General features: G+C 42.4%; 1 protein-coding gene across 7 annotated transcripts in view; it reads left to right on the top strand.

Annotated features, from left to right (window-relative positions):
- ANKRD27 (ankyrin repeat domain 27) overlaps window positions 1-23565 on the top strand; it is a 50518-nt gene that overhangs the window by 665 nt on the left and 26288 nt on the right. For 4 of the 7 annotated variants that reach the window (XM_066636786.1, XM_066636783.1, XM_066636785.1 and 1 more), the window contains exons 2-14: window positions 6108-6242; window positions 6772-6882; window positions 7180-7336; window positions 7618-7772; window positions 8214-8273; window positions 8368-8421; window positions 8491-8556; window positions 8888-8964; window positions 9732-9853; window positions 11946-12024; window positions 13773-13905; window positions 21098-21190; window positions 23312-23439. In XM_066636786.1, coding sequence (XP_066492883.1) covers window positions 6141-6242; window positions 6772-6882; window positions 7180-7336; window positions 7618-7772; window positions 8214-8273; window positions 8368-8421; window positions 8491-8556; window positions 8888-8964; window positions 9732-9853; window positions 11946-12024; window positions 13773-13905; window positions 21098-21190; window positions 23312-23439 — 1337 coding nt within the window. In that variant the 5' untranslated portion in view covers window positions 6108-6140. Of the gene's footprint in view, window positions 1-26; window positions 179-3427; window positions 3510-6107; window positions 6243-6771; window positions 6883-7179; window positions 7337-7617; window positions 7773-8213; window positions 8274-8367; window positions 8422-8490; window positions 8557-8887; window positions 8965-9731; window positions 9854-11945; window positions 12025-13772; window positions 13906-21097; window positions 21191-23311; window positions 23440-23565 lie in introns of those variants that run through there. The other 3 variants (XM_066636782.1, XM_066636781.1, XM_066636784.1) reach the window with 3 other exon arrangements.

The following is a 23565-nucleotide window of genomic DNA, read 5'->3' as shown; positions in this document are numbered from 1 at the left end:
CTGCCTGCAAAACTCAGGGGCTTTAGCTATGCCACTAGCATGTCGGTGGCTCTCCATGGCTTGGGGAGGCAGGACCTTTGCTGCCGGCATCTGCTGTGTGTTGCCTGAGACTTCTGCGGGCCAGAGATCTTTAGCTGAAGGGTCACCTCCCTGCTGACGCTTCAGTCAGGCAGGTCAGGTGAGTCAGAGGTTATCGCTGGGATAAGGAGGGCTGATAAAAGGAGACAGGTGTGCCCTGGGCTTCTTCATGTCACAGGAGATGCAGCCTGGTTCTTGCTGCCAGGACTTCTTTCTTGCCCCTAGTACAGAAGCAATGGAAGGGTGTTAAGATCTGTTCATATAATCTTCTGGGTTGGGAAATGGTTCCTCAATCTAAAGCCCATAGTCCTTAAAATGTCCAGGATGGTGCAGTGTCTTTTTTTATTTTTATACCAACTGTGTAGAAAATGTAATGTAATAAGGCCTATACTTGTATAATGCATAGTGTATAAAACTATAATGTATAATGCAATCTTATACTCCCCTGGGGGTAAGTGTTGTATACAGTGTGACATAGGAGCCAATCATATCCATCTTTCCAGCGCCAATGCAGCCCCAAAGTAAGGGAACAGATGTTCCCTTACCTTGAGGAAGCATCCATGATCATTTTCCCCACTGCAGGGTGTTGGCATTGCTGCATCACAGGGATGTGCTGTGGGTTGCGCTCCACGTGTGGGTTGGAGGTGCTTGTGCACCTCCCAGGGCAGTGCGGGAGGCTCTGGCCCACCTGCCTCCCCACCCACCGCACATCCCTGCTGCATCAGTGCTGGAAAGCTGGATGGCATTGAGCCCTTATTTCTAAGTTTGTGTAGGATTGTGCTAGCACTGAACTGAGAGTGAGCTTTATTAATTTAGTAGGCGGTCTGTCTTTTGGGGGAGACAATGGCAAAAAAACACTAGAATCTCAGCTTTTAAGTCATTGAATTTTTTACTGTATACCAGTGCAATTCAATTCCACATTTTGATGTGATCAGTAAGTCTCGCTGTGTTTTATGTTAGTGTTGTGTTTAAAACCTTGGTGTTTCTATGGCAGTGGCACATGCTATCAAAACAGGTCATCAAAACAGTATACTGAACGTGACTGTTCGGTGAAAAGCCTTTTCTCACCCATGAGAAGTTTTGCCATGTTCCCACTTACCACATGTATAGGTCATGTGCAAATTGGTCTCCTACACTCTTGTCAACTTTCTGCCTTGAAAAAGAGAGAGCATAAATGGACTTTTATAGACAAAGACTCAAACTTGTTGTCATTTTCTTTAAAACCAGCTTGCATTGCTGTGTTCCTTCGGTTTGGATTGTGGAGATTTTGTATTGATGCATGGTGTACTGTGCAGGGTTTCTTTTGACTATCAGCCTAGCTAATGCAATATGAGTAAAACCTGGAAGCCTCTTAAAACTTTATTTAAATTTATTATTTCCAAAAACAATCTCAACAACATATACTATATTCAAATATAAATACATTAATAAAACAAAAGCATAAATGTCATAGCAGCAAACATCCCCTTTTCATAAGCAGCAGCATAAAATAACTTGATCCTTTCAAATAATGGCAATAAAGTAATTGTACAAAGTATTGCAATCAATAAAATGACCACTGCATAAGACGGAGGGTAAGAGATCCAGTCTACCACCCACGCTCAAAATGCCAATCCAAGCAAGACTTTAAATACTGCTGGAATAAGAGGGGGTAGAGTTCCACAACTGTAGTATTGCTACTGAAAAGACCCTGCTTTTTGCTGCTGCCTCTAACTTCTGCTGGCAATGGAACTCTCAACAGGGTCTTGTCTGCCTATCTTGGGGGATGAGCTGAACTGCATGGAAATACATGGTTAATTAAAAGTTAATATAGTCAACTTGTTGTATATTGTACTATTATCACTTTGTTTCATCAAATCAGTCATGTTTGAAATGAGGAGGAAATATCATGGCCACAAGTTGACTAATCCACATCCAATTTATAGAGGTTGGTTAAAGCGGCTTTATTTTCCTTGTGGATTTTGTTGTTTTTCCAAGGTAGTGCAGAATGCAGTGTTGTGCATTTTTATTCAGTTTACATTATCGTTCTATGTGCAAGGCCGCCTTTGTATTGGCAACCTTCACTCTCGAAAGACTATGGTATCGCGCTCTGAAAGGTGGTTCTGGCACAGCGTCTAGTGTGGCTGAAAAGGCCAATCCGGGAGTGACAATTCCTTCCACACCGGGAGCAAGTGCAGTCTGTCCCTGGTCTGTCTCCCTGGCTATGGGCCTTCCTTCTTTGCTTCTTTGCCTCAGACTGCTGGCCAAGTGTCTCTTCAAACTGGGAAAGGCCATGCTGCACAGCAGTTTACATTATAATAAATTATGATTGCTGTAGGTGGAATAGTGTCAGCAGAGGAAGCCACAGTCATTACCCATGCACCCCCACATTAAATAATAAATTTTTAAAAAACAAATAAAACAGGATTTCTTTTTGCAGCTTTTGGGGTTGTTGTTTTTTTTTTACAAAAATGAGAAGTTCAGAAAGCAGTGTTGTGTGTTTTATTTCATTATCACCATTTTCACCCACCTCTACTAATTGACCTATGTCCCCTAAAATGTGTTTGGTCTTTAAGTACTAAATCTGTTTAGAAATGTAGTATGTTTAATGCTATTGGAAAAAGTCACCTGATGGAAATTCTTCATATCAAGATAATTCTGTGGAATGCAAATATAGACTACATCCTGTATTTATATTCAGTCTCTCCCCTGGGACTTCAGAGCTCAGTGGGGGTTGGGGTTGGCATGGTTGAGTGCTACTCTATGTCTCTCCCTCCTCATGTAGAAAGCTAATGTACCACTGTATACCTAGGCTGGCTCATGAATTTTAGCAACTAACTCAAAGTTGGCTGTTACCTTGCACTTGAGCCTACCTCATAGAGGGGTTGTGAACATAAAAATGAGAGAATCTTTAATTTTCTTAGAGAAAAGATGGCATATAGGTGAAGGCCATACAGGAAATGTCAAGTATGGGTTGTACTTCCCAAAGCTTGCCTGCTAAACAGTTTGATGTGATGTGAAACAACTTGACATGTTATCCATTAAATAAAACTCTGTACATGTGTGTGCACACAATCATGCCATCATTCTTTGCGCAAATTTACCAGCACAGTGTGGTTTCATGCTCCATCTCCAAACCACTTATTTAGAGTTTTTTTGCCTTTAATAGAATGCCACATAGTTTTGTAGCCTGACAGATTAGAAACTAAACGGGAAGTAGGAGTCAAGAGATAGGATAAGGAAGGAAATTACAACTGGTCCTAAAAGCAACTGTTGGCTTGGCTCCGCCTGCATCTGTTCTGTTGTCTCTAAGCGGTTTAGAGCTAGTTTGTTTGGAATGTGTAATCCTGCATGCTGGGAATTGCAGTCATATTATCACTTCAGAACTATCAAAACTGCCATCTGTCACTGTGGTCTGACCTGGGTTTGTATTATGATGCTGCCTGCATTTGGTGAGTAGGATTAGACACCACACTTTTAACTAAACTAGCAGCAGGGGAAAAAACACATAGTGACTTCACCCTTGGAAACTGGTGATATAAGTGCCAGAGTTCTGAATAACTTGATGGAATCTTATCAATAAACGTTTAGGGCCAAGACACCAAACTGTATGACAATTACATCTAGGTTGCAGTTTTATATACTAAGGAGTAAGCTCCTCTGTAGCCTGTGAATTTTAATTCTGGATAAATGTGCATTATGCTGTAGTTGATACTTCTGATTTAAGATGCCTGTGGCTTTAAAACCAGTGCCTGTCTCTGTTACTTGAACAAAATACTATCTTGGAGGTGTTCCTTATCCTCTTTACAAAGGAGGGGATGTCTCTAAGGAAATGCCTGTTGTGAGATAGCAGGTATAAAAAAGAGTTGCGTTTAACTTTTAAGCTTGTTACTTTAGAGCTACTCATAAGCACCAGCTTTCTTATCAAACAGCAATAAAAGTTTAGACATATAGAAATCTTCCTTTGGAAGGTTCATCCATTAGTTGCATGCCTGTAGTAGGAAATGAGAACAGGTGTGAAGGGTAATGGCCATAAAGTAGCTGAGCAGATGTTGGTTGTCTTTGTGTAGGTGGGGTTGGTAGTTGAACTTCTTCCCTCTTCTTTGGATACAATACAACTTGGTCTCATCCCCTAATTAGGGCCCAGTCCTATTCAAGTTTCCAGTGCTGATGCAGTTGTGCCAATGGGGCATCTGCTGCATCCTGAGGAGGGGGGGGCAGTCATGTTTGTTCTCTTATCTTGGGGCTGCATTGTGGTTTCATAGGCACTAGAAGTTTGGATAGGTTTGGGCCCTAAGGCTATTTGGGCCATACAGAGATTTTAATCCTTGATTGTCAAGAAATATAGTCCATCACAACTAAAGGACAGGTGTAATACCAAGCAACTGACTACTAATATAGGAATTGTAGGGGCTCTGTGATTGGGTAATTCTTAGAGGGAAACAAATCTCTTATCCCAGACCTTTGGAGCAGTTGGCTCTGATGCACGGAGACCATTCCAAGTGTCCCCTTGACTCCATTCAGTTTTATATAGTATAGAGCCTTGATGTTGCTTCTTTATTTCAAACTCCTCTGCTCTCTAGACCCATTTTCCTCCCTAAGGGTCTGGGAGGTAGCCTCACTGTTTTTCAAAAATGGGGGTCTCTTTACAACATGGAAATGCTGTCTCCCCCCTTCGCATACAATAGGATGGAGGATATAGCAGAATTCTGACCTACAGCAGCAAAGTGGCATGAGCTTGCTCTGCTTATAGCAAAACTGGAGGAGCTAACCTTGCTCTCCTTTGAGTTGTAACAAGAGCAGGTAGGTCAACCTGGGAAAGGAGGCCCACAATTCAGAAGGAGATGATGCTCTTTAGGAGTCTGGCTCACATGTAGGCAGAATGGACCTGTGAAACATGAATTTTGTGTGGCTTCTGTAGCACTGGTACAGAACATCTGATCACTGGCACTGTACATCTGATCTCTATGTACAGTATAGATAAGGCTGTAGTTTTGGTTCTGTTATGGTACCCTCTTTGCCTGCTGTATGCTTGTAACTTCTGAAATGTCTTTACATACTTTCCATTACAGTAAGTGCCATTTTCTTCATGGTGCCTTGAGAACAAAATTCTGGTGCAAGTGTGTGTAAAGCATGTTCTTGCCTCCACATGGAGGAGTTCTGCTCTATACAGGGCAAGAGGCACCCCTTCTTTGATGTGTCTGGCTGCTTTAAGCACTTCCTCTTTTCTGATATCTAGGCTGGGTAGAAAGAAAAGAAGATGCATGCTCCTGAGGAGGACAAGGGTTGGCACTTCTCACACTCTCAATGACAGCATAGTTTCTAGGTGTACCAGGGCTCAGTTACAGTTTGGTCTTGAGGGTGGCTCCTGAGTAGCTGTAATGAATGAATTGTACTGGGCTGTCAGGGGAAGCTGCTACTTCCTTGTCTCATGTTTTTCCTGGCTCTGAAGAAAAGGACACTGAGAAATGGAGCGAAGCAGATTAGTTAAGCAACATGAAGTGTGAAAACAAGTTGGTAACAGTCTAGCTTTTAAAATCTTAACCTTGTTGTTTTTGTTAAATGACTCTTCTAAATGCTCAGCCATTGTTAGAGCAAGACTTTTTTTTACCATGTCAGTTGTTGTACTCAAACTTGCATTGGGGAGGGAAAAACACTGCAGAAGTGTGTCAGTTTCTTTCCCAAACCAAAGTGCAGACCAAAGCTTGGGAGAGATGATGCGGACTGCTGGGTGTCCTCCTTGCTAGAGAACTGGGTGGGAAGCTTTTTGTTTTGCAGCTGGTGGATTTGCAAGTGGGAAAGGATTTTACCATCTCGGATCTTTATCGTGTATAGGTATTGCACTATGTTCATAATTCTGGCACAAAGTGTTGGTACATGCTGCTTCAATGGAAGACCTAATACTGAAACATGCATTCCATGACCCTGGAAATCTTGTTCCTCTTTCTAGCCTCATCATGGCAGCTTTCTGTGAATTAAAGAGGATATGAAAGTGCCATCTTTATACTTTTCTCCCCCAAAAGGGTAACACCCTCTGATCTCTGTTTCAGAAAGCCCCTGCACTAGATACTTGGGAGGCCCATATGGCTGTGTATGATGAAGACCTCTTGAAGAACCCCTTCTACTTAGCTATGCAGAAACGGCATCCTGATTTCTGGTGGAAAGCTGCAGAATTGCATGGAATTGTAAGTAAATGAAATTGGGGGGGTGTCCTTTAATGTGGCAGGGAACAAGTGTAGAGTTGGGTTCATGGAGCAACACTGGTGCTGCATGTCATTGGCAAGAGCACTGGAGATGCAGGTGCTGCATACAGTTGGGTGGCAGATCTCCTTCAGGGGCTCTTAAATGATGTCTGCCCCATTGTCCTGCACACTGGCAGCCTTTACAGCAGTTGTATAAGGCCAGTGGATTATGAGACTAATTAATGGGGTCTCTTTCTAGTTCCTTGAACTTGTCTAGCCCTTGCATGGGGTCATGCTGCTAATATCAATCATCCAAAATTTCATTGGTGTCTAGTCCCATTCATACCAACACTTCCCTTTTTGTGATAGTTGTTTTTTTTTTTTTTTAAAAAAAAAGCTCTCTTAACAGGTGATGAGTGATTTGTTCTTGACTACAGCGTTTGGTGTCTTTCCTAGATCGCAATATTAAATTATGGTGCTTCTTAGGAGTGTAGGCACCTTGCCAGACCCTAACTTCTTACTTCTTCTCTAGGTACTGGTACCTTGCAAAGGAAGTCTTTCAAATAGTGTCCTTTCAACTTGCCAGTTTGATTCCTATGTTCTCAAACCAGTGGGAGAGAACTTTCAAACTCTGAATGGAAAGGTACAGTATATGTGAATTATGGGTATGTGCTACAATTTTGAATGGATAATGGAGGCCTCCACCTAATGCGATCTCTCAAATCTTGTATAACTTCAGCAGAGTAAATGAATCTAGTGGTCTAACTTTTAAGGGTCTCCTGGAACCCTAGTGCTATCTTGTTAACAAGGCGGATGTTGAAGATTCACAGTGCCATGTGTGGTGTTGCATCGAGCTTCCAATAGGCTTAGCACTATGTAGATGGCTAAGAGCTGAACAGAATCGTTCTCACTTTTTTGTGACCCTTTCTTCCCTTCTCAGGAAGTCTTCATACAAGGAAACTTGATCGTTCTTGGGGCTGGTTTTAATCACCGTTGCTCAATACCCATTCTCTTTGAGGAGACTTTCTACAATGAGAGAGAGGAGAGCTTTAACATTCTTTGTATAGCCCATTCTCTAGAAAAAAATGAGAGCACAGGTGAGTAGTGATGCTCCCAAGTTGAGTCAGCTGACCAAGTGAGCACAGTATTACAAACATAACGAGATCCAGGAAGAACAGTGAGAGTTAGATCTGCCCTAGCAGATTTGCATGAAATTTTGTGGTGCCCAGTCTTGAAAGCCAGGAAAGAGCTGTAGAGTTCAGCCGTATGAATCTATGCTTCAGAGCAACCGAAACCTCTTCTCTATAAATAGCACAGTATGAATTGCTGCTTGTTCTAGAGTATTTTTCAGTATGCTGACGACCACCTTCTGTTTCAGAAGAATCCCTGGCGCCTTCACATTCCTATTCCCTGAAAAATATTGAAGATGTGAGAGAGTTCTTGGGAAGGCACACAGAAAAATTTGATAAAGCCATTGCATCTTTCCACAGGACTTCCAAGGAGCATGACAGGAAAAGTCTGCGACACTACATAGTCAGTATCTTCAGTTATTTGCTGGGGGAATAGAATTTGGATTTGTATGCTAGTAATATTTCAAAAGATCCTGGCATGAATGTAGGTCTACCACAAATTAATGGTAGTATTTAACTGATATGTAAATGCTCTGTAGCAATGGTATTGAAACATTGATGGTATTGAATGCAAATGCTGCTGGGAAAGACCCCTGTCAAACTCAGGTATGTCACAGGAGGCTCCATATGGAGCTGAGTAAGTATCCTGGGGTGGGGGTGGGTGGCATGTTGTAGTCATGTGCTCCGATATGGCACAGGGACCAGGTCTGCAAGTGTCTTTAGTACTGTCTGTTTATGGTGACCATTCTAGCTAGTTGGCCAGTTGAGACTCTTCTGATGTATACTTCACAAAAATATTATACTTGTTGCCCTATTGTGGTACATAATTTTTTTTGTTTTTCAGGATTCTGTTAATGCACTTTACACCAAATGCATTCAACAGTTACTGAGAGACTCTCACCTTGTAAGTACTGATATGTAGTTTACATTAGGTTGCTACAATAAATTGCTCTGATAGGCTGCTAATGCTACCTATTTTCTGACTTTATTTTTGTTAGAGGATGCTTGCAAAGCAGGAATCTCAGATGAATCTAATGAAACAAGCCGTGGAAGTAAGTATTGGGATACTGCGGGGGATTCCATATTTATGTGTTTTGTCTAATGCATCTCTGTTTCCACAGATGTATGTCCACCACGCTCTTTATGATCTGATCTTTAAATATGTGGGAACTATTGAAGCGAGTGAGGTAGGTATTCTCTGTCATTAGAACACAGACCAAGTCCAACTGTAATGTGAAATCATGCAACTAAGACCATGATTCTATACATGCCTGAGAATAAGATGCATTGAACTTGGTGGGGCTGGCTTCTGAGTAGGCATGCTTGTAATGCAAACCTATGCAAGCTGGTGTGCATGCTCCTTCCTGCCTTCATGTGCAAGAGGAGGGGAGAAAGAATGTCTTCCCTAGTGAGTCCTGACTCAGTTTGAGAAATACTGGTATAGAATGTTTTAAGATGCAGTTAGGTGATTGGCTTCTTGCCATGTCTAAAACAGCTTTATTTTTATTCACTGGCTAGGATGCAGCTTTCAACAAAATTACAAGAAGCCTACAGGACTTGCAGCAGAAGGATCTGGGTATCAAGCCTGAGTTTGGGTGAGTTTGAGCATTGGCATGAACAGATGCTACCCTCCCTAGACTGGGTTGAAAGTGTTTTGGGAGGGAAGGGAAGGCCTGCAAAACTTGGATAAAGCAGACTGCTAGTCCTCAGAGGTTTCTGATCTTCTAGAAAGATTCTGAATGGTGTTGCTTGCTGTGGCTAGTGTCACTTCTGAGAATGGGGCACGAAAATGCAGGTTTGGATTGTAGCCCAGGTATCCTTAACTGCTGTCAGAAGTGTGGCTTGCTGAGTTGGCATTTATTCTGGAAGAACCCAGTGTTGAGAGCAATTAAGAATTTAATACGCTGGTTTTTCAACAAAGTGGCTTGCAGACAGTTAAACAGCTCCCTGTCCCAAAAGGGCTCACAATCTAAAAAGACGCAGAAGAACACCAAATGTCCACTAAAAAGACTGGGGAGAAAAGGGGCAGCTAGTCTCCTCCTGCTAAATATAAGGAGCACCACATGACAGTGTCATTGGCTAATTGGGCAAATCTCAAGGGGTCTGCAGTAGAAGCATCTGGAAGATGCATAACTTTTCAGTGTACAAGCTATGAAGATTCACTTGCAGACTTATGTGGATACAGCTGTTATAGGAGACAAAGGAGTAGGCCTGACTCTCTTTTCTGATTAGTTGGCGATCTTAAAACACGATACCTTCCTGTGGCCTGGAAGGGGTGTGTATGTATGTCTTTGACCGAACATCTTGATTTGTTACTCAGTTGCATGTATGTCAAGTCTGTCCTTTGACAAATGTTTCCTAGCTTCAACATACCACGTGCAAAACGAGAACTAGGCCAGCTGAATAAGTGCACCTCCCCACAACAGAAGCTCCTCTGTCTGCGGAAAGTAGTGCAAATCATAATGCAGTCTCCAAGTCAAAGAGGTTTGTAACCATGGCAATGAAACATTACATGAGTTCAGTGAGGTGCTCTGGGTACTTGAGAGCACTCCTAATACGCTTTAATAAAGTATGTATTGGACTGTTCTGGAGTGTTTGCTTTATTGCTTGTAAAATGGGGATATGATTGGTTGCAAAGGAAGTTTACCTTGGACTGTAGCATTTTCAGTAGCATACCAGTGAGAGGGCAGAGTTTATTCAGAGATCTTGGTTCTTGCAAGCTGGGGAAGGCGCATGAGCTGTATATTTGGCACAGGTTAGACTGAGCTTTCTCTTAAGACAAAAAGCTTGAAAGTTGGAGGAATGGCTTGGCTACAGCTAGGACTGCTGCCTAAATAAAGAACCACTTAATTGATTTGTAGGACTAAAAATCTCCTGAAGAGAGTACTTGTAGATGTAGGTACTAAGAAGATATGAAGCTACCTTTATATGGAGTTGGATCTTTGGTCCATATAATATAGGTAATTCAGAGCTGACTTGCAGTAGGTTTCAGATGGAGGTCTCTTTCAGCTATACCTAGAATTGCAGGGGATAGTCAGACTGTCTGCCTGTGTAGCAGGTACACCTCTTACCTAAAGCCAGCTGGAGTCCTGCATGGAATATCTATAAAATGAGTCTTGCCACCTGCAGTATTTGGAAGTTCCTTTAAAAAATCTGCCTAATAAAAAAGAGGGTAGATGAATGAATCCAACAGTTGGATTCTTTGCTGTCTAGTCTAGCATTGAGATTTTGTATCTTAACCCTTCTCATAAGTTTCTTCTACTGTTTCTCAAACCTGAAGTATCCGGCCTCTAGTAGTTGTGGTCGTGCACCACACTTTAAGCAACAGTGGTCAATGTTTGGGAAACCCTGAGCCTTTCCTGTGCAGGGGCTTACTATCAGGAACTATAAAATCTCCTCAGTTGCTCTTTCTACACTTTAACTTTGAGAAATTTTTCTCTTGAGGGGAGAAGAAGGTAGGCATATAGAGTGAGCAGCAGCCCATCTTAAAGCTAATACCACAGTACTTGGACTTATACCACTTGCAGCATGGGCTAGTGGACATAGAGCAGCTCCAACAGGCCTAATAATAATAATAATAATAATAATACTTTATTTATATCCCGCCCTTCACCCTAAAGGGACCCAGGGCGGCTAACATGTAAAAAAACACATTTAAAAACCTAAATTAAGACAAATTGCAGATAAAAACATTAAACACATTAACAGAGACCTTAAAAAACAGTAGTCAGATTAAAAGACAGAGTAAAAAGAGTACAAAAGAGCAAGTCACCGAGGAGTCAGGCCTGTAAAAACTACAAAATGTGTAAAAAAAATGTTAAAAAGGCCAAAGAATCAGAAGGCTTGAGTAAACAGCAATGTCTTCAGGCCTCGCCGGAAACTCTCAAGAGACGGAGCCTAAGACTTGCATTGGCTAGATAACGCTCTTAGAAAGAGGCCTCAGCTATAGAATTGCCTGTGTATCCAGTGTTAGAGATGTAAAAGTGAGCAGGTGCTATCTCTTTAATGGACCAATTCTTGCACCCATGATGCAAGCCTCAAAGTTGCTCATTGCAGTACAGTACTTGGACAGAATGAAAAGTTGGCTAGAACAGGATTGCATGTACTTGCCACTCAGCAAAATCTGCACTTTTTTAAGATGCAGATTAGCAGGAATGCAGGGCTTCCTGTCTAACAGAAGCGGGAATTACAGAACTCTGCTAACAGGTGCATCCTGGAGCTATTCAGAACCCTGAAGCATATCTGTGTATAGTGAGATTTCTCTAGGAGCTCCCAACAAATCTCTTCCAATCTTGCTAATGTTTCAGGGATTCCTCTGCTGTGGTTCAGCTCAGGCAAGGTGCTACAGGAGTTCATCCTAATGCCAAGGACCCCTGTAGAGTCAAGATCAAGCTTTCCACTGTAGCTAAATATAGCCTGTGCCATGCACGACTTATTGAGACTGTTTGCGTTGCTGTGGATGTTGGGCCGTTGCAGCGAAATGTAGATGGCATTTATATTGCATTTTTGTGAGCTTGTGTCAAAGTGCAGAAAAGCGTAGCTCTGAAATGTAACTTCTGTGTGCCTTGTACTTCAGTTAACATGGAGACCATGTGCGCTGATGATCTTCTCTCAGTGTTGCTGTATCTGCTGGTGAGAACAGAGATTCCAAACTGGTACGTAGTACTTTTCTCCAAAGGATACCGCATTAATAGTGCCTTGTTAACAGAAACTATCGCGCTTGTTGAACTCTGTGGTATAAACTTCTATAATCACTTTGGATTGTGTGAAGTCCCTGGTGGTTTGTGGCTGCTGGCCAAGCACCTGGCAGTCTATGGAGTGCACCAGCTTCTAAGATGTGGATGATGAATATTCTATATACCGCTTTTCAACAGGAGTTGTTCACAAAGCTCTTTACTTTTCAAAGCTGTTTCAGAATATATACAACTGTGTATGTTTCTGCCTATACTAGAATTGTGATATACTGTGTCCCACTTGAGTACAGCCCTCCAAGTGGCTATAAAATGCAGTTGGGTCCAGAAAGGTATGTTACCTAATGGTAGTACCTTATTGATCTACATCCCTACTGTAAGGTTACAGCTCAGTGATGTGGATGGAGGTGACATATGATCTTCCTGAATTCCAGCAGAGCTCTGTAGGAGACAAAGTGGGGACTACATCTCTACTTTTTGTCTGTAAACTACTTTGAAGTTCTTGTTGAAAAGCTGTATATAAATATTAATACTTTTGAGTGCAAAATACTATGTTTTTGCGAGAGAAACTACTGTTGCATCTTGCCAAAGAGCTATATTTACCCACAAATCTGGAAAAAAGTGTGGGATACAACATCTGTTTCAGAATAGACCTTCCTACTACTTGGTCCCAGAATAATGCAGAGGGAAACTAAAAATGTATTTGCAGGAAGCAAAACTGCTGTAAGTGCAGTTTCCAAGGATTACAGGTATACAACAAAATGTGCTTAGGATGTTGGGTGCCACTTAGAACACTGTGCTGATTTGCACTCATATGACTTTTTAAAAGGATGCATATAGTGTGGCTGTCTGGAGCAAATGCTATGCAGCTTGCAGTGTTAAGCACTACAGCTTACAGGGTTGACAATACTTGTTCCCCTTTATATAGAATAGTGAACTTTCTCTCTAGACTAGTAGTTCCCAACCTGGTGTGTGTGTACCTCCAGGGGTACTTGCCAGGACATTTAGGGGTACTTGAAAAAGAATTTAATAATGGCAGGAAAAGGTAGGTATGTATTAGAATGCCTTGTGTGGCTAATATGATGGGTACAATTTATGGAAATAGGCTGCCAAGGGGTACACAAGTGAAAAAATATTGGGAATTACTGCTCTAGACTATACTTGCCTACAATGGGGATGATAGCAGACCATTCTACATTTGCCCTTTCTCCCCACTTGCAGGATAGCTTTTGATAGTAAACTGTAATGGCTTGGGGTTTTGCAGCAATTTCTAGGCTTGACCTTTGAAGTAAAATAAAAATTTGGTCAAAATATATCCTGCAGTTGATGCACACAGATCTACTTGAGTAAACTGAGGAAAGCTGCTGTCCTGCCTATTTTCATCTTGCTCTGTGTTCAGGAGCATTCATATGTCCTATAATAACCAATTGTGTAGTCTGAAACAAGGGTAGCAACCTTGCAGAGGTGTCATTCAATGGGAGATGCGACAGTGAGCTCAGAACCTTACTGGGTTTTTTAATGGGCTTGCTAATAACCAATGGATACAGCTGTCCATGGGTAGACGCCCTACTGCAAGTTTGAGACTTAGATTCTTACAGCTGTTTTGTTTTGAATGGAAGGTGGGACTAATTTGCAACATACAAATGAAGTGTTCTTTGATCTAATGAGCTTTCCTGGAAATGTTTATACTTTTTCCTCCCTTAATGTTATAGGATGGCCAACTTGAGTTACATCAAGAACTTCAGGTTTTGCGTCTCTGCAAAGGATGAACTAGGGTACTGTCTGACCTCGGTTGAAGCTGCAATAGAATACATTCGTCAAGGAAACTTGTCTGACCCTTCAGCAGTAAGTCTCTTCAATGATACTGAAATCCTGATAGGAAGGTCGATGGCCACATCACTTCCTGATTGTTACTTGTCATATAGGTGTACTCCTTGCTAGGCAGGGGTGGCCTGCTAATGAGGTGCAGTAATGCAGCCCAGATTGGCAGGGGTTTTCCACAGCTACCATTGGCTGTCGTTCCATACTCCCTTCCCTTATCTAACAATGTGCTACTTGCTGCTCTGTCTTCTATGTAGAGGAGGATAGAATGGGCTTGGAGTAGTAGGCTGGAACATCTCTGATCTTAACCTTTCTGCATTGTTTCAAGGAAGAATGGTGGCTAGCTTTATGCCAGGGAGGATTGGGAAGGAGGATTGGGAGGGGGTGTACGCACACCATGACTACCTTGGCCATAGAACTTTTTTTGCGACAGTTTGCTGCTTGCTTTTGTATACCAGTTAAGGCATCATAACAAATGGCTAGTCTTGAAGAGGTTGGTGGAAGAATAGCTATTGGCCTTTGTCCTTCAAAGAATGGCATCACACTAGTGTGCCAAGAGCATGAGTTGCAGACAAAAGCTGAACAGTGCAGCCTCCAAGAAATGTCAGGAGCACCAATGACCTTGTATTTGTTGCTCAAGGCAACAGGGCTGCATGCAGTATGTTCAGATGGAGACCCAAGAGGTGTTCTACTGATGTAAGTATCCCTTTCTGGGTGAAAGGAATACTCATGCATGCCAAAATTCTAGGGTTAGCTGGCTAGAAATGGAGACCCATGAAAGCAAAAAATGTAGAGGCTTGCAGTTGGGGTGGGTGGTAAGCATTGGAGATCTAATTAATAGTGGTATCACTGTGAGATAAAGAGCAGTCTTCCAGGTTTCTGCAAGTATTTAGTTCTAACAGAATTGCACTTCACTGTTTGGCAAACAAAACTATCAAGAGAACAAGTTGTTGCTAAAGTGCTGTTGGGTGACTTTATTGTTAACAGCCTTCTAATTGGATTTTTTTTTTACTTCTGGTTAAGGCTGTTTTTGGAAATAGCCGGTTAAGGCTACTTTTGGAAACTGAAAGAATAGTCGGTTGGTTTTGACCACACAAACTTATTCCCCCTGCCTCTTTTTCTGAGTAACCTTTTACTTGTTTGAACCAGAGCAGGATAAATAAAGCATTGGCACCATAGTCTGACAATCACGAAGTTGTAACGTTCAGCGAAACTTTTCCAAGCTTGAAATTCAAGAGTTGGAGACCTTTCAGTACAGAGAAGTTACTGCACTGAAAAGGTGTGGGTGGAGACAGAATACTTTGAACTGAATGTTAACTAAAAGGGTTCCAAAACTTGGATCGGTGGAACTTTGGATCAGTTCCACCCTGATCCAAAGCCTCACTTGCACATCTACGATGGGACTTCACTCTTGTTTACGTACGTGGCCCCTCTGAAATGAGTCTGCATGCAAAAGGTTTATATGTTTCCTCTGTAGAAACTAAAGGGGGAAATTGCATTGTGGGTAAGGCTAGCAATGCAATGAATGTATAGAGCAGTTCTCTCAAAATGTGGGTTGATGAACAGAACATTCTGGAGTTTCTAACTTTCCTAAACTAGGTGTTCCTGATCTGAACTCAAGGCTGAAGGAGATGAACCTGCTACCACAGTGAAATCTGTACCCAACGTATCTGGAAGAGATGGAATTTGGATGCTTGCTTGTTAAGGAGGGCTTGGATGTGGGGAGGGGGAGTGAAATGCTAGGGTTTCACCAAACACGTTGCATTTTTAACTTGGGTTTTACAGTGTTTTCACATTGCTTGTCAGTAGTGAATCTTTAAGCAAACTTGTGGCACTTGGCTACTCGAATTCTCTTTATGCAGATGTGAACTACAGGTGTTGCTAGATCTGTGTCCCAGATTTTGTGTTTAAAAAAAAAAAAGTGTGGGTGTCCAAAGGGGAAGGGTGTGGGCCTACTTGAAGATGTCAGTCTTCCTCCTGCAGGAAGTTTGAAGATTGCCTCCTAATATTGGTTATCCGACTTGCTGTCAAAATGGCAAAAAGCAAAAAGGCTGAGGGCAGAAATGTTTGGATAAGATTAACTTATAACTGCTTGTAAAATAAAATACAGCTTTGCTGAAATGTGTGTAACTTCATTCCTCTAAAGTAAACCTGAGTTTCAAAAGCAAGTTGCTTTCTTTCTTTGCTCAATAGATTAGTGAATGGTCTAAATCAGTCTTATTGCACTTGAGTTCTTGTCTCAGCTACACAGTTTTGATACTGCTTAGTCTTGGTGTGAGAAAAGTGGTTTCATAATACCATACCAGCATTTTTTATTAGAAAAGTCAGATGAAACAAGTTCTCCATAGAGAGTGAATAGTGGCACTTGAAGCTGTGCTTAAACCATAAACAATTCTAATTTTCTTAGACCCAAAATAGGTATGGCAGCCTTGGTTTTAAGCAGTTGAAATGGTACATAAAGATACTTTCCCCCACTTTAAGTAGGGTATTAGCTGCTTTAGGTCCTTGTAAATTAGTATTAAATGTAGCCTTCATGTAGAGAACATACAAGATTTGGGCAAAAGTGGCATTTATAAAATTAAGAATTTAAGTTTTTCTTAAAGTTGAAAACATTATTTCGCTAACAGTAGGATAGCACATTGCAGTGTAGTCAGAGGGATGTCAGCTGGGCATAATATTGGGTCCCTTCAACTACTTTAAATACACCACAACCCTAGCATGTTTGACAGAGGGTAAGCATTCCATTGTTAGACATGTCTGCAGAAAACAGGGACTGAAATTGTGAGAATATCCTGTCTGTGCAGAACATAAAATTAACTTTAATGAGTCCTGTAACCAAGTTATAGTATAGGGTTGGGTAGCAAGAAATCCTACCCGTGTGCCCCCCCAGCCTCTGTTAATTCTGCCAGTCCATCAAATACTCTCTACAAGAGATGGGCCTAAATTCATGTAAAAGCATATACAGACAACTTGAGTGCTATGGCCCTCTGTCCACTTCTAGCTGTATTTAGTATAATTTGTAGGCACATAACCATGCACTGGAATGTGGAGGCACAACTTCTATTTGAAATCAGTGCAGTGCAGGTTCATGGCATCCACTCCTGGATGTGTATTTTTATACCCACAATTTCCAGCCCAACAAGGGAGAAAGTATGGGAGAATTGCTTGTGTGTAGAGCTCTAGTTATCTGAACTTTTGGGCTTGATCAGTACTTTGAAAAGCAACCTTTAAGTGCTAAAGAATAGAAGATCTCTTGCCCTTAAGGCATAGAAGTCTTCAAGCATCATTCTCAATAACTGAAATTAGCTGGGTATTTCTTCATAAGAACATAAGAACAGCCCCACTGGATCAGGCCATAGGCCCATCTAGTCCAGCTTCCTGTATCTCACAGCGGCCCACCAAATGCCCCAGGGAGCACACCAGATAACAAGAGACCTCGTCCTGGTGCTCTCCCCTACATCTGGCATTCTGACTTAACCCATTCCTAAAATCAGGAGGTTGCGCATACACATCATGGCTTGTACCCCATAATGGATTTTTCCTCCAGAAACTTGTCCAATCCCCTTTTAAAGGCGTCTAGGCTAGACGCCAGCACCACATCCTGTGGCAAGGAGTTCCACAGACTGACCACGCGCTGAGTAAAGAAATATTTTCTTTTGTCTGTCCTAACCCGCCCAACACTCAATTTGAGTGGATGTCCCCTGGTTCTGGTATTATGTGAGAGTGTAAAGAGCATCTCCCTATCCACTCTGTCCATCCCCTGCATAATTTTGTATGTCTCAATCATGTCCCCCCTCAAGCGTCTCTTTTCTAGGCTGAAGAGGCCCAAACGCCGTAGCCTTTCCTCATAAGGAAGGTGCCCCAGCCCCGTAATCAGCTTAGTCGCTCTCTTTTGCACCTTTTCCATTTCTACTATGTCTTTTTTGAGATGCGGCGACCAGAACTGGACACAATACTCCAGGTGTGGCCTTACCATCGATTTGTACAACGGCATTATAATATTAGCCGTTTTGTTCTCAATACCCTTCCTAATGATCCCAAGCATAGAATTGGCCTTCTTCACTGCCGCCGCACATTGGGTCGACACTTTCATCGACCTGTCCACCACCACCCCAAGATCTCTCTCCTGATCTGTCACAGACAGCTCAGAACCCATCAGCCTATATCTAAAGTTTTGATTTTTTGCCCCAATGTGCATGACTTTACACTTACTGACATTGAAGCGCATCTGCCATTTTGCTGCCCATTCTGCCAGTCTGGAGAGATCCTTCTGGAGCTCCTCACAATCACTTCTGGTCTTTACCACTCGGAAAAGTTTGGTGTCGTCTGCAAACTTAGCCACTTCACTGCTCAACCCTGTCTCCAGGTCATTTATGAAGAGGTTGAAAAGCACCGGTCCCAGGACAGATCCTTGGGGCACACCACTTTTCACCTCTCTCCATTGTGAAAATTGCCCATTGACACCCACTCGCTGCTTCCTGGCCTCCAACCAGTTCTCAATCCACGAGAGGACCTGTCCTCTAATTCCCTGACTGTGGAGTTTTTTCAGTAGCCTTTGGTGAGGGACCGTGTCAAATGCCTTCTGAAAGTCCAGATATATAATGTCCACGGGTTCTCCCACATCCACATGCCTGTTGACCTTTTCAAAGAATTCTATAAGGTTTGTGAGGCAAGACTTACCCTTACAGAAGCCATGCTGACTCTCCCTCAGCAAGGCCTGTTCGTCTATGTGTTTTGAGATCCTATCTTTGATGAGGCATTCCACCATCTTACCCGGTATGGATGTTAGGCTGACCGGCCTATAGTTTCCCGGGTCCCCCCTCTTTCCCTTTTTAAAAATAGGCGTGACATTTGCTATCCTCCAATCTTCTGGTACCGTGGCTGTTTTGAGGGACAAGTTGCATACCTTAGTCAAGAGATCTGCAACTTCATTCTTCAATTCCTTAATAACCCTTGGGTGTATGCCATCAGGGCCCGGTGACTTATTGATCTTTAATTTATCAATGAGGTCTGAAACATCTTTTTTAACCTCTATCTGACTTAACTCCTCGGTTAGGAGGGGCCGTTCGGGCAGCGGTATCTGCCCGAGGTCTTCTGCCGTGAAGACAGATGCAAAGAACTCATTTAATTTCTCTGCCATCTCTAAGTCTCCTTTTATCTCCCCTTTCCCTCCCTCACCATCCAGAGGGCCAACCGCTTCTCTGGCGGGTTTCCTGCTTCTAACATATTTGAAGAAGCTTTTATTATTCCCCTTAATGTTGCTGGCCAACTTCAAAAGTTTTGCAAGTTATTTTAAAACAAAAAGGCATTGAATTCAATCCTGTACAGTTGCTTTTGTTCTAAGTATTCAGCACCACTCCAAATGTTGGGCTGTGTTATAACTACAGGTGTTACTACTTTAGGGTTTTCTGCTTTTTCAAGTAGATGTGGAAAAAGCAGCTCATTCCCCTGATCTCCTTGGTTGGCTTGTCACAACATCAGTAACAATCCACATTTAGCCTCAGCAAACAGTTGCTTTCTGTGGCTGCGCTGAGTCCCACCCAGATGGTTCTACCTTCCACTAGAGCAGATTACCAGTGTGAGTCTGACTTCCAAATGTTGTTCTAGCTTCATGTCATGGAACAAAGGGAAAGTTGATCCCATATTGCTATGAATTGAAGCTCTGTGGCAGAGTACACACACTGCATACAGCAGGTCATGGATTCAATGCCTCCCATCACCTGATAAGACTGGGAAAGTGATGCACTGGGAAAGAGCCCATTGCTGCTGTTTTATGTAGTTAATACTAAGCTATGTGACCCAATTGTTGGTAGACGGCAGTTTCATATAGCACTGTATAGAGACAAACTTTCATATAAGGGGAAAAAAACTCAATTACAGCGTACACTCAGTATTCACAGGGATCAGTTCCAGGACCCCTCCCCCCCAGATATTTACACAGGCAACTAGACGTGCCTTCCAGTTGTGTCTAGGAGGTCCTCTGAGGCCCTCCAGCCACAGGCTCAGCATCCACAGGTACCCAAATCCATGGTTGGGGAGGGCCCATTGTATGTGCCTTCACTGTTTGACCTGGGAGTTCTTTAAGATGTGACACGATTCTCACAGCAGAGTACTGTCAAAGCAACCCACTCCTTGTCTGAATTGAGATGGTCCCCATGTGAGGGTAGTGCCACCACTGCTTTGTGCATGTGATATAGTCTAGCGGTGTATCTGAAGAACTGTATGACTAGCACCTTACATTCAAGGGAGATCTGGACGTGTTTCTTGAACAGCAACTCCCTATGCTGCATGGCAAACCTTTCTTGAAGAGGAAGAAAATTTGAGAAGCAGTTTTTGATATTAAAATATTTATATATCACTGTTAAATAACAGGGTTGCGAAACAATTTGCAGAGCAAATTAAAAGTCTTGTTATGTGGGGAAGGCGGAGAGAGACACTGGCAAACAACAGTGGGGAGGAATGTTCTGCTGGGGTGAACAGGGTGTTCCCTTGCTAAATATTGTTCCCTTGCTTGGTGAATGGGCTCTCCCCTTGCTAAATATATGAGAAGCACCATTTTGAGGGTTGTTCTTAGCCCAGCTGGCAAAAGGCATGTATCTCTTGGAAGGAAGGGATCCAAAATTCCACTTCAAGTGCACAAGTCATATGAAAAGTGTGAGGATTTAGTCCTGTGGAAACCTACCAGGGAATAAGCCCAATTGAATGTCATGGATCTTACTCTTGAGGAAACATGCTTAGGATCACAGTGTTAGTTCAGTAAGGTAAATGCTCTGTGCTAAACTGGTCAATCTACTGTTATATATTAATGTTGCAATCATAAACACATTTGCAAATGAAGAAGTTTCATTCAGTGGGAAACTTCTACTACAGTGGGACATGCTTGTGCATAAGCAGGCTTAGGATTTTGTGACAAATGGAGAAAATGAGATTTCTTCTGTTTACACACCACTCTTCCTCCAAGGAGCTCAGAATGATGTACATAACTCTTCCTTCTCCTTTTTGCCTTGCCATGACCCTGACACAGAATTGAGACTGAGAGATAGTAATTGGCTCAAGATCATTCAGTAAATACCGTGGGTGTGTGGAACTATGAACCTGGACCTTCTTGGTCCATGTTTGACCTTATAACCACTACACCACACTGCCACACATTTTTTTTAAATCTCTCAACAAATCTGCTTAATTCGTGGAACTGAATTCTCTTTCTCCTTTACAGGAATCTGGAGGGTTTAGTGAGAAGCTGTTCTTGAAACAAAGAATGAATTTGCTGTCTCAAATGTCCACCACACCGATAGACTGCTTGTTTCAGGTTTGCAGTGCTTGAATTCTACACTAGTGCAGCAAATCCTGCCTTAGTAGGGTCTTGCATTTTGGTTGCCCACTGTAGTGGTTTTGTAGAATGTTTTGCTGATGAACTGGATCACAGTCCAGACCTTGTAGACAGAAATTGTTCTGTTGAAGAGGCTTAAAGAGATAAACGAACCAGAACATAAATACAAATAAGCCAAAAATGTTTACAGCTACAGGATTTTGTTGTATTAAATAATGAGAAATCTAACTTCACACAACTGAAAAATGGGGCTTAGAGCTTGTCCGTTATCCTAGTACATTTGGCACTAGTTGATTGCCCCAGAGCACTGGGACATTGGAGCAAGTCAGCAAGATGCACTGATGGGCTTTGGTGGTTATGTCAGTGGTGCCCCTTCCTAAAGACCTCATGCCATAATATCCTCTTGGACTAGACTGCTGTTGGTCTGTACATGGGTCTGTCTGGGAACTCACTTTGGAACTTGGCTTGGTTCAGAATTTTGCAGTTGCTTAGTGGTAGGTATTAACCCCAAGGATCACATTCCTAGGAAAGCTGCCACTGAATGCCAGCTCAGATGGCTTGGCTCTGGGTCTAAAATACCTTGAGGGGGCATCTCTTCCGAGGTGAAGCGCACCCATCATTGCTGTTGGTTCTAAGATTTTGTTGCAGGTGCCACCTCTGTTGGAGGTTGTCCTGCCCGCTGATAGAAGAATTCCAGTTATGGCTCAACATCTGTGGAATCTATGATTTGTGTAGTTGGAAGACTTGGCCCACTTAAGCGTGCTGCTGAAATGCTTTTATTTAGACAAGCATTTTAATCTTTAATGTGATTGGATTTCATTGGAGTTGTGTGTTGTGCTTTTCCCTGCCAGAGGGTTAAAAAAAAGCTGCTGATTCAGTTTATTGTTATGATTCCATGACTGTTTCAAATTTTGAATCAATTTTTCTTTTTTAATTGTTCTCTGCAAATGAGAATTCCAGTAAGCAGAAAAAATGCCCAAATAAATTCTGAAAGCTCCTTAATATGTATGCCTGTGTGCCTCAGCCTACACCCTTTTTTTGGAGTGTAACTGATTGCAGTGGAGGACACAATCTTATTTTCTGTTTTAATACAAAGAATTAATAAGAATTTTTTAAAATTATCAAATCAAATAATTAAAAATGGCATTATGTAGAAGAAAGGTGTTGGGGTAGGGCTGTCAGTATGACTTGTAATTTTTTTCTATAGTTCTGACATTTCTTTAGCAACTTTGGAAAGTGTTTTGCCCCTTAACACCTTTGATCTAGCTTAGGAGATTTGTGTGCATATCGCTTGCTGGGTCAGGAACTGTGGGCATAGATCTAATACACACTGAAATGAACATCAGAACATAGATACCATCTGTGCAGACCCATATTCTGGTGCAGTTAGTTATTTGTGGGTACCTTTTCTAGACATGACTAGAGCTGACTGTGAACATAACGTGTGTGTGTGTGTGTGTGTGTGTGTGTGAGAGAGAGAGAGAGAGAGAGAGAGAGAGAAGGGCGTGTGCTCTGGTATTTTTCCACTTTTGTAGGCAGACACATTAGCTTGATTTAGCATGTTAATTCTCTTTCACAACCTGCTTTACTGTTTGTATTTAAGTGGATTATAGTTGGCATGTGCACAAAGTAAACAAGTGCCTAGGGGGCTCAACCAGCTGCGGCCTCTTGCAGCATGTTAACTGAGAGTCCCAGACACATGAGTGTTCTTCAGAGGCTGCTGCAAGGCTCACCTATCCATGAGGTCAACTGAGGCATTTGCTCAGGCAGCAGGTTGGCAGAGGACACTGCCCACTTGTCTCCACTACACTTTCTCCTCCCACTTCCAGGTTGGAAAAGGAAGAGGGGGGCAAAGCAAAAGAGGAAGAGTGGAGGAGAATGATATGCACTTCCTCTTCCGCCCCTTCCCTTCTTTTTCAATCCAGAGAGCAGGAGGAGCAGAGATTAGCCACTTTATCACCAAGTAAGGGGAGGGAAGCCTTTGACACCTGATTCAATGTGTAAATCAACCTGAGCTATTCTTCCATTGCCCTTCTCTTCCACCTGTTTGTTCTGGGACACGTACCAGCTCCCACCTCACTTTTTTGCTTTTCTTCTTAGTACATTGCTTCCGGTGACCAGGAAGAAGTGGAGCGCTTGTTAAGCCAAGGGGACAGTGATAAGGACACTGTGCAAAAGATGTGCCACCCCCTCTGTTTTTGTGAGAAATGTGAGAAGCTGGTTTCTGGGTAAGGATGGTGCCTGCGAAGGTTTTCAGACATTTTTCAACACGTAACTGGGAATGGATGTAGGATTAAGGTGTATCCATTCTTTGCAACATGAATGTTCATAGGAAGCTGTCGTATGTTAGATCC

The sequence above is a fragment of the Tiliqua scincoides genome, chromosome 9, assembly GCF_035046505.1.
Source record: "Tiliqua scincoides isolate rTilSci1 chromosome 9, rTilSci1.hap2, whole genome shotgun sequence".
NCBI lineage: Eukaryota > Metazoa > Chordata > Lepidosauria > Squamata > Scincidae > Tiliqua > Tiliqua scincoides.
This window is presented reverse-complemented; position numbering and strand designations above follow the sequence as displayed.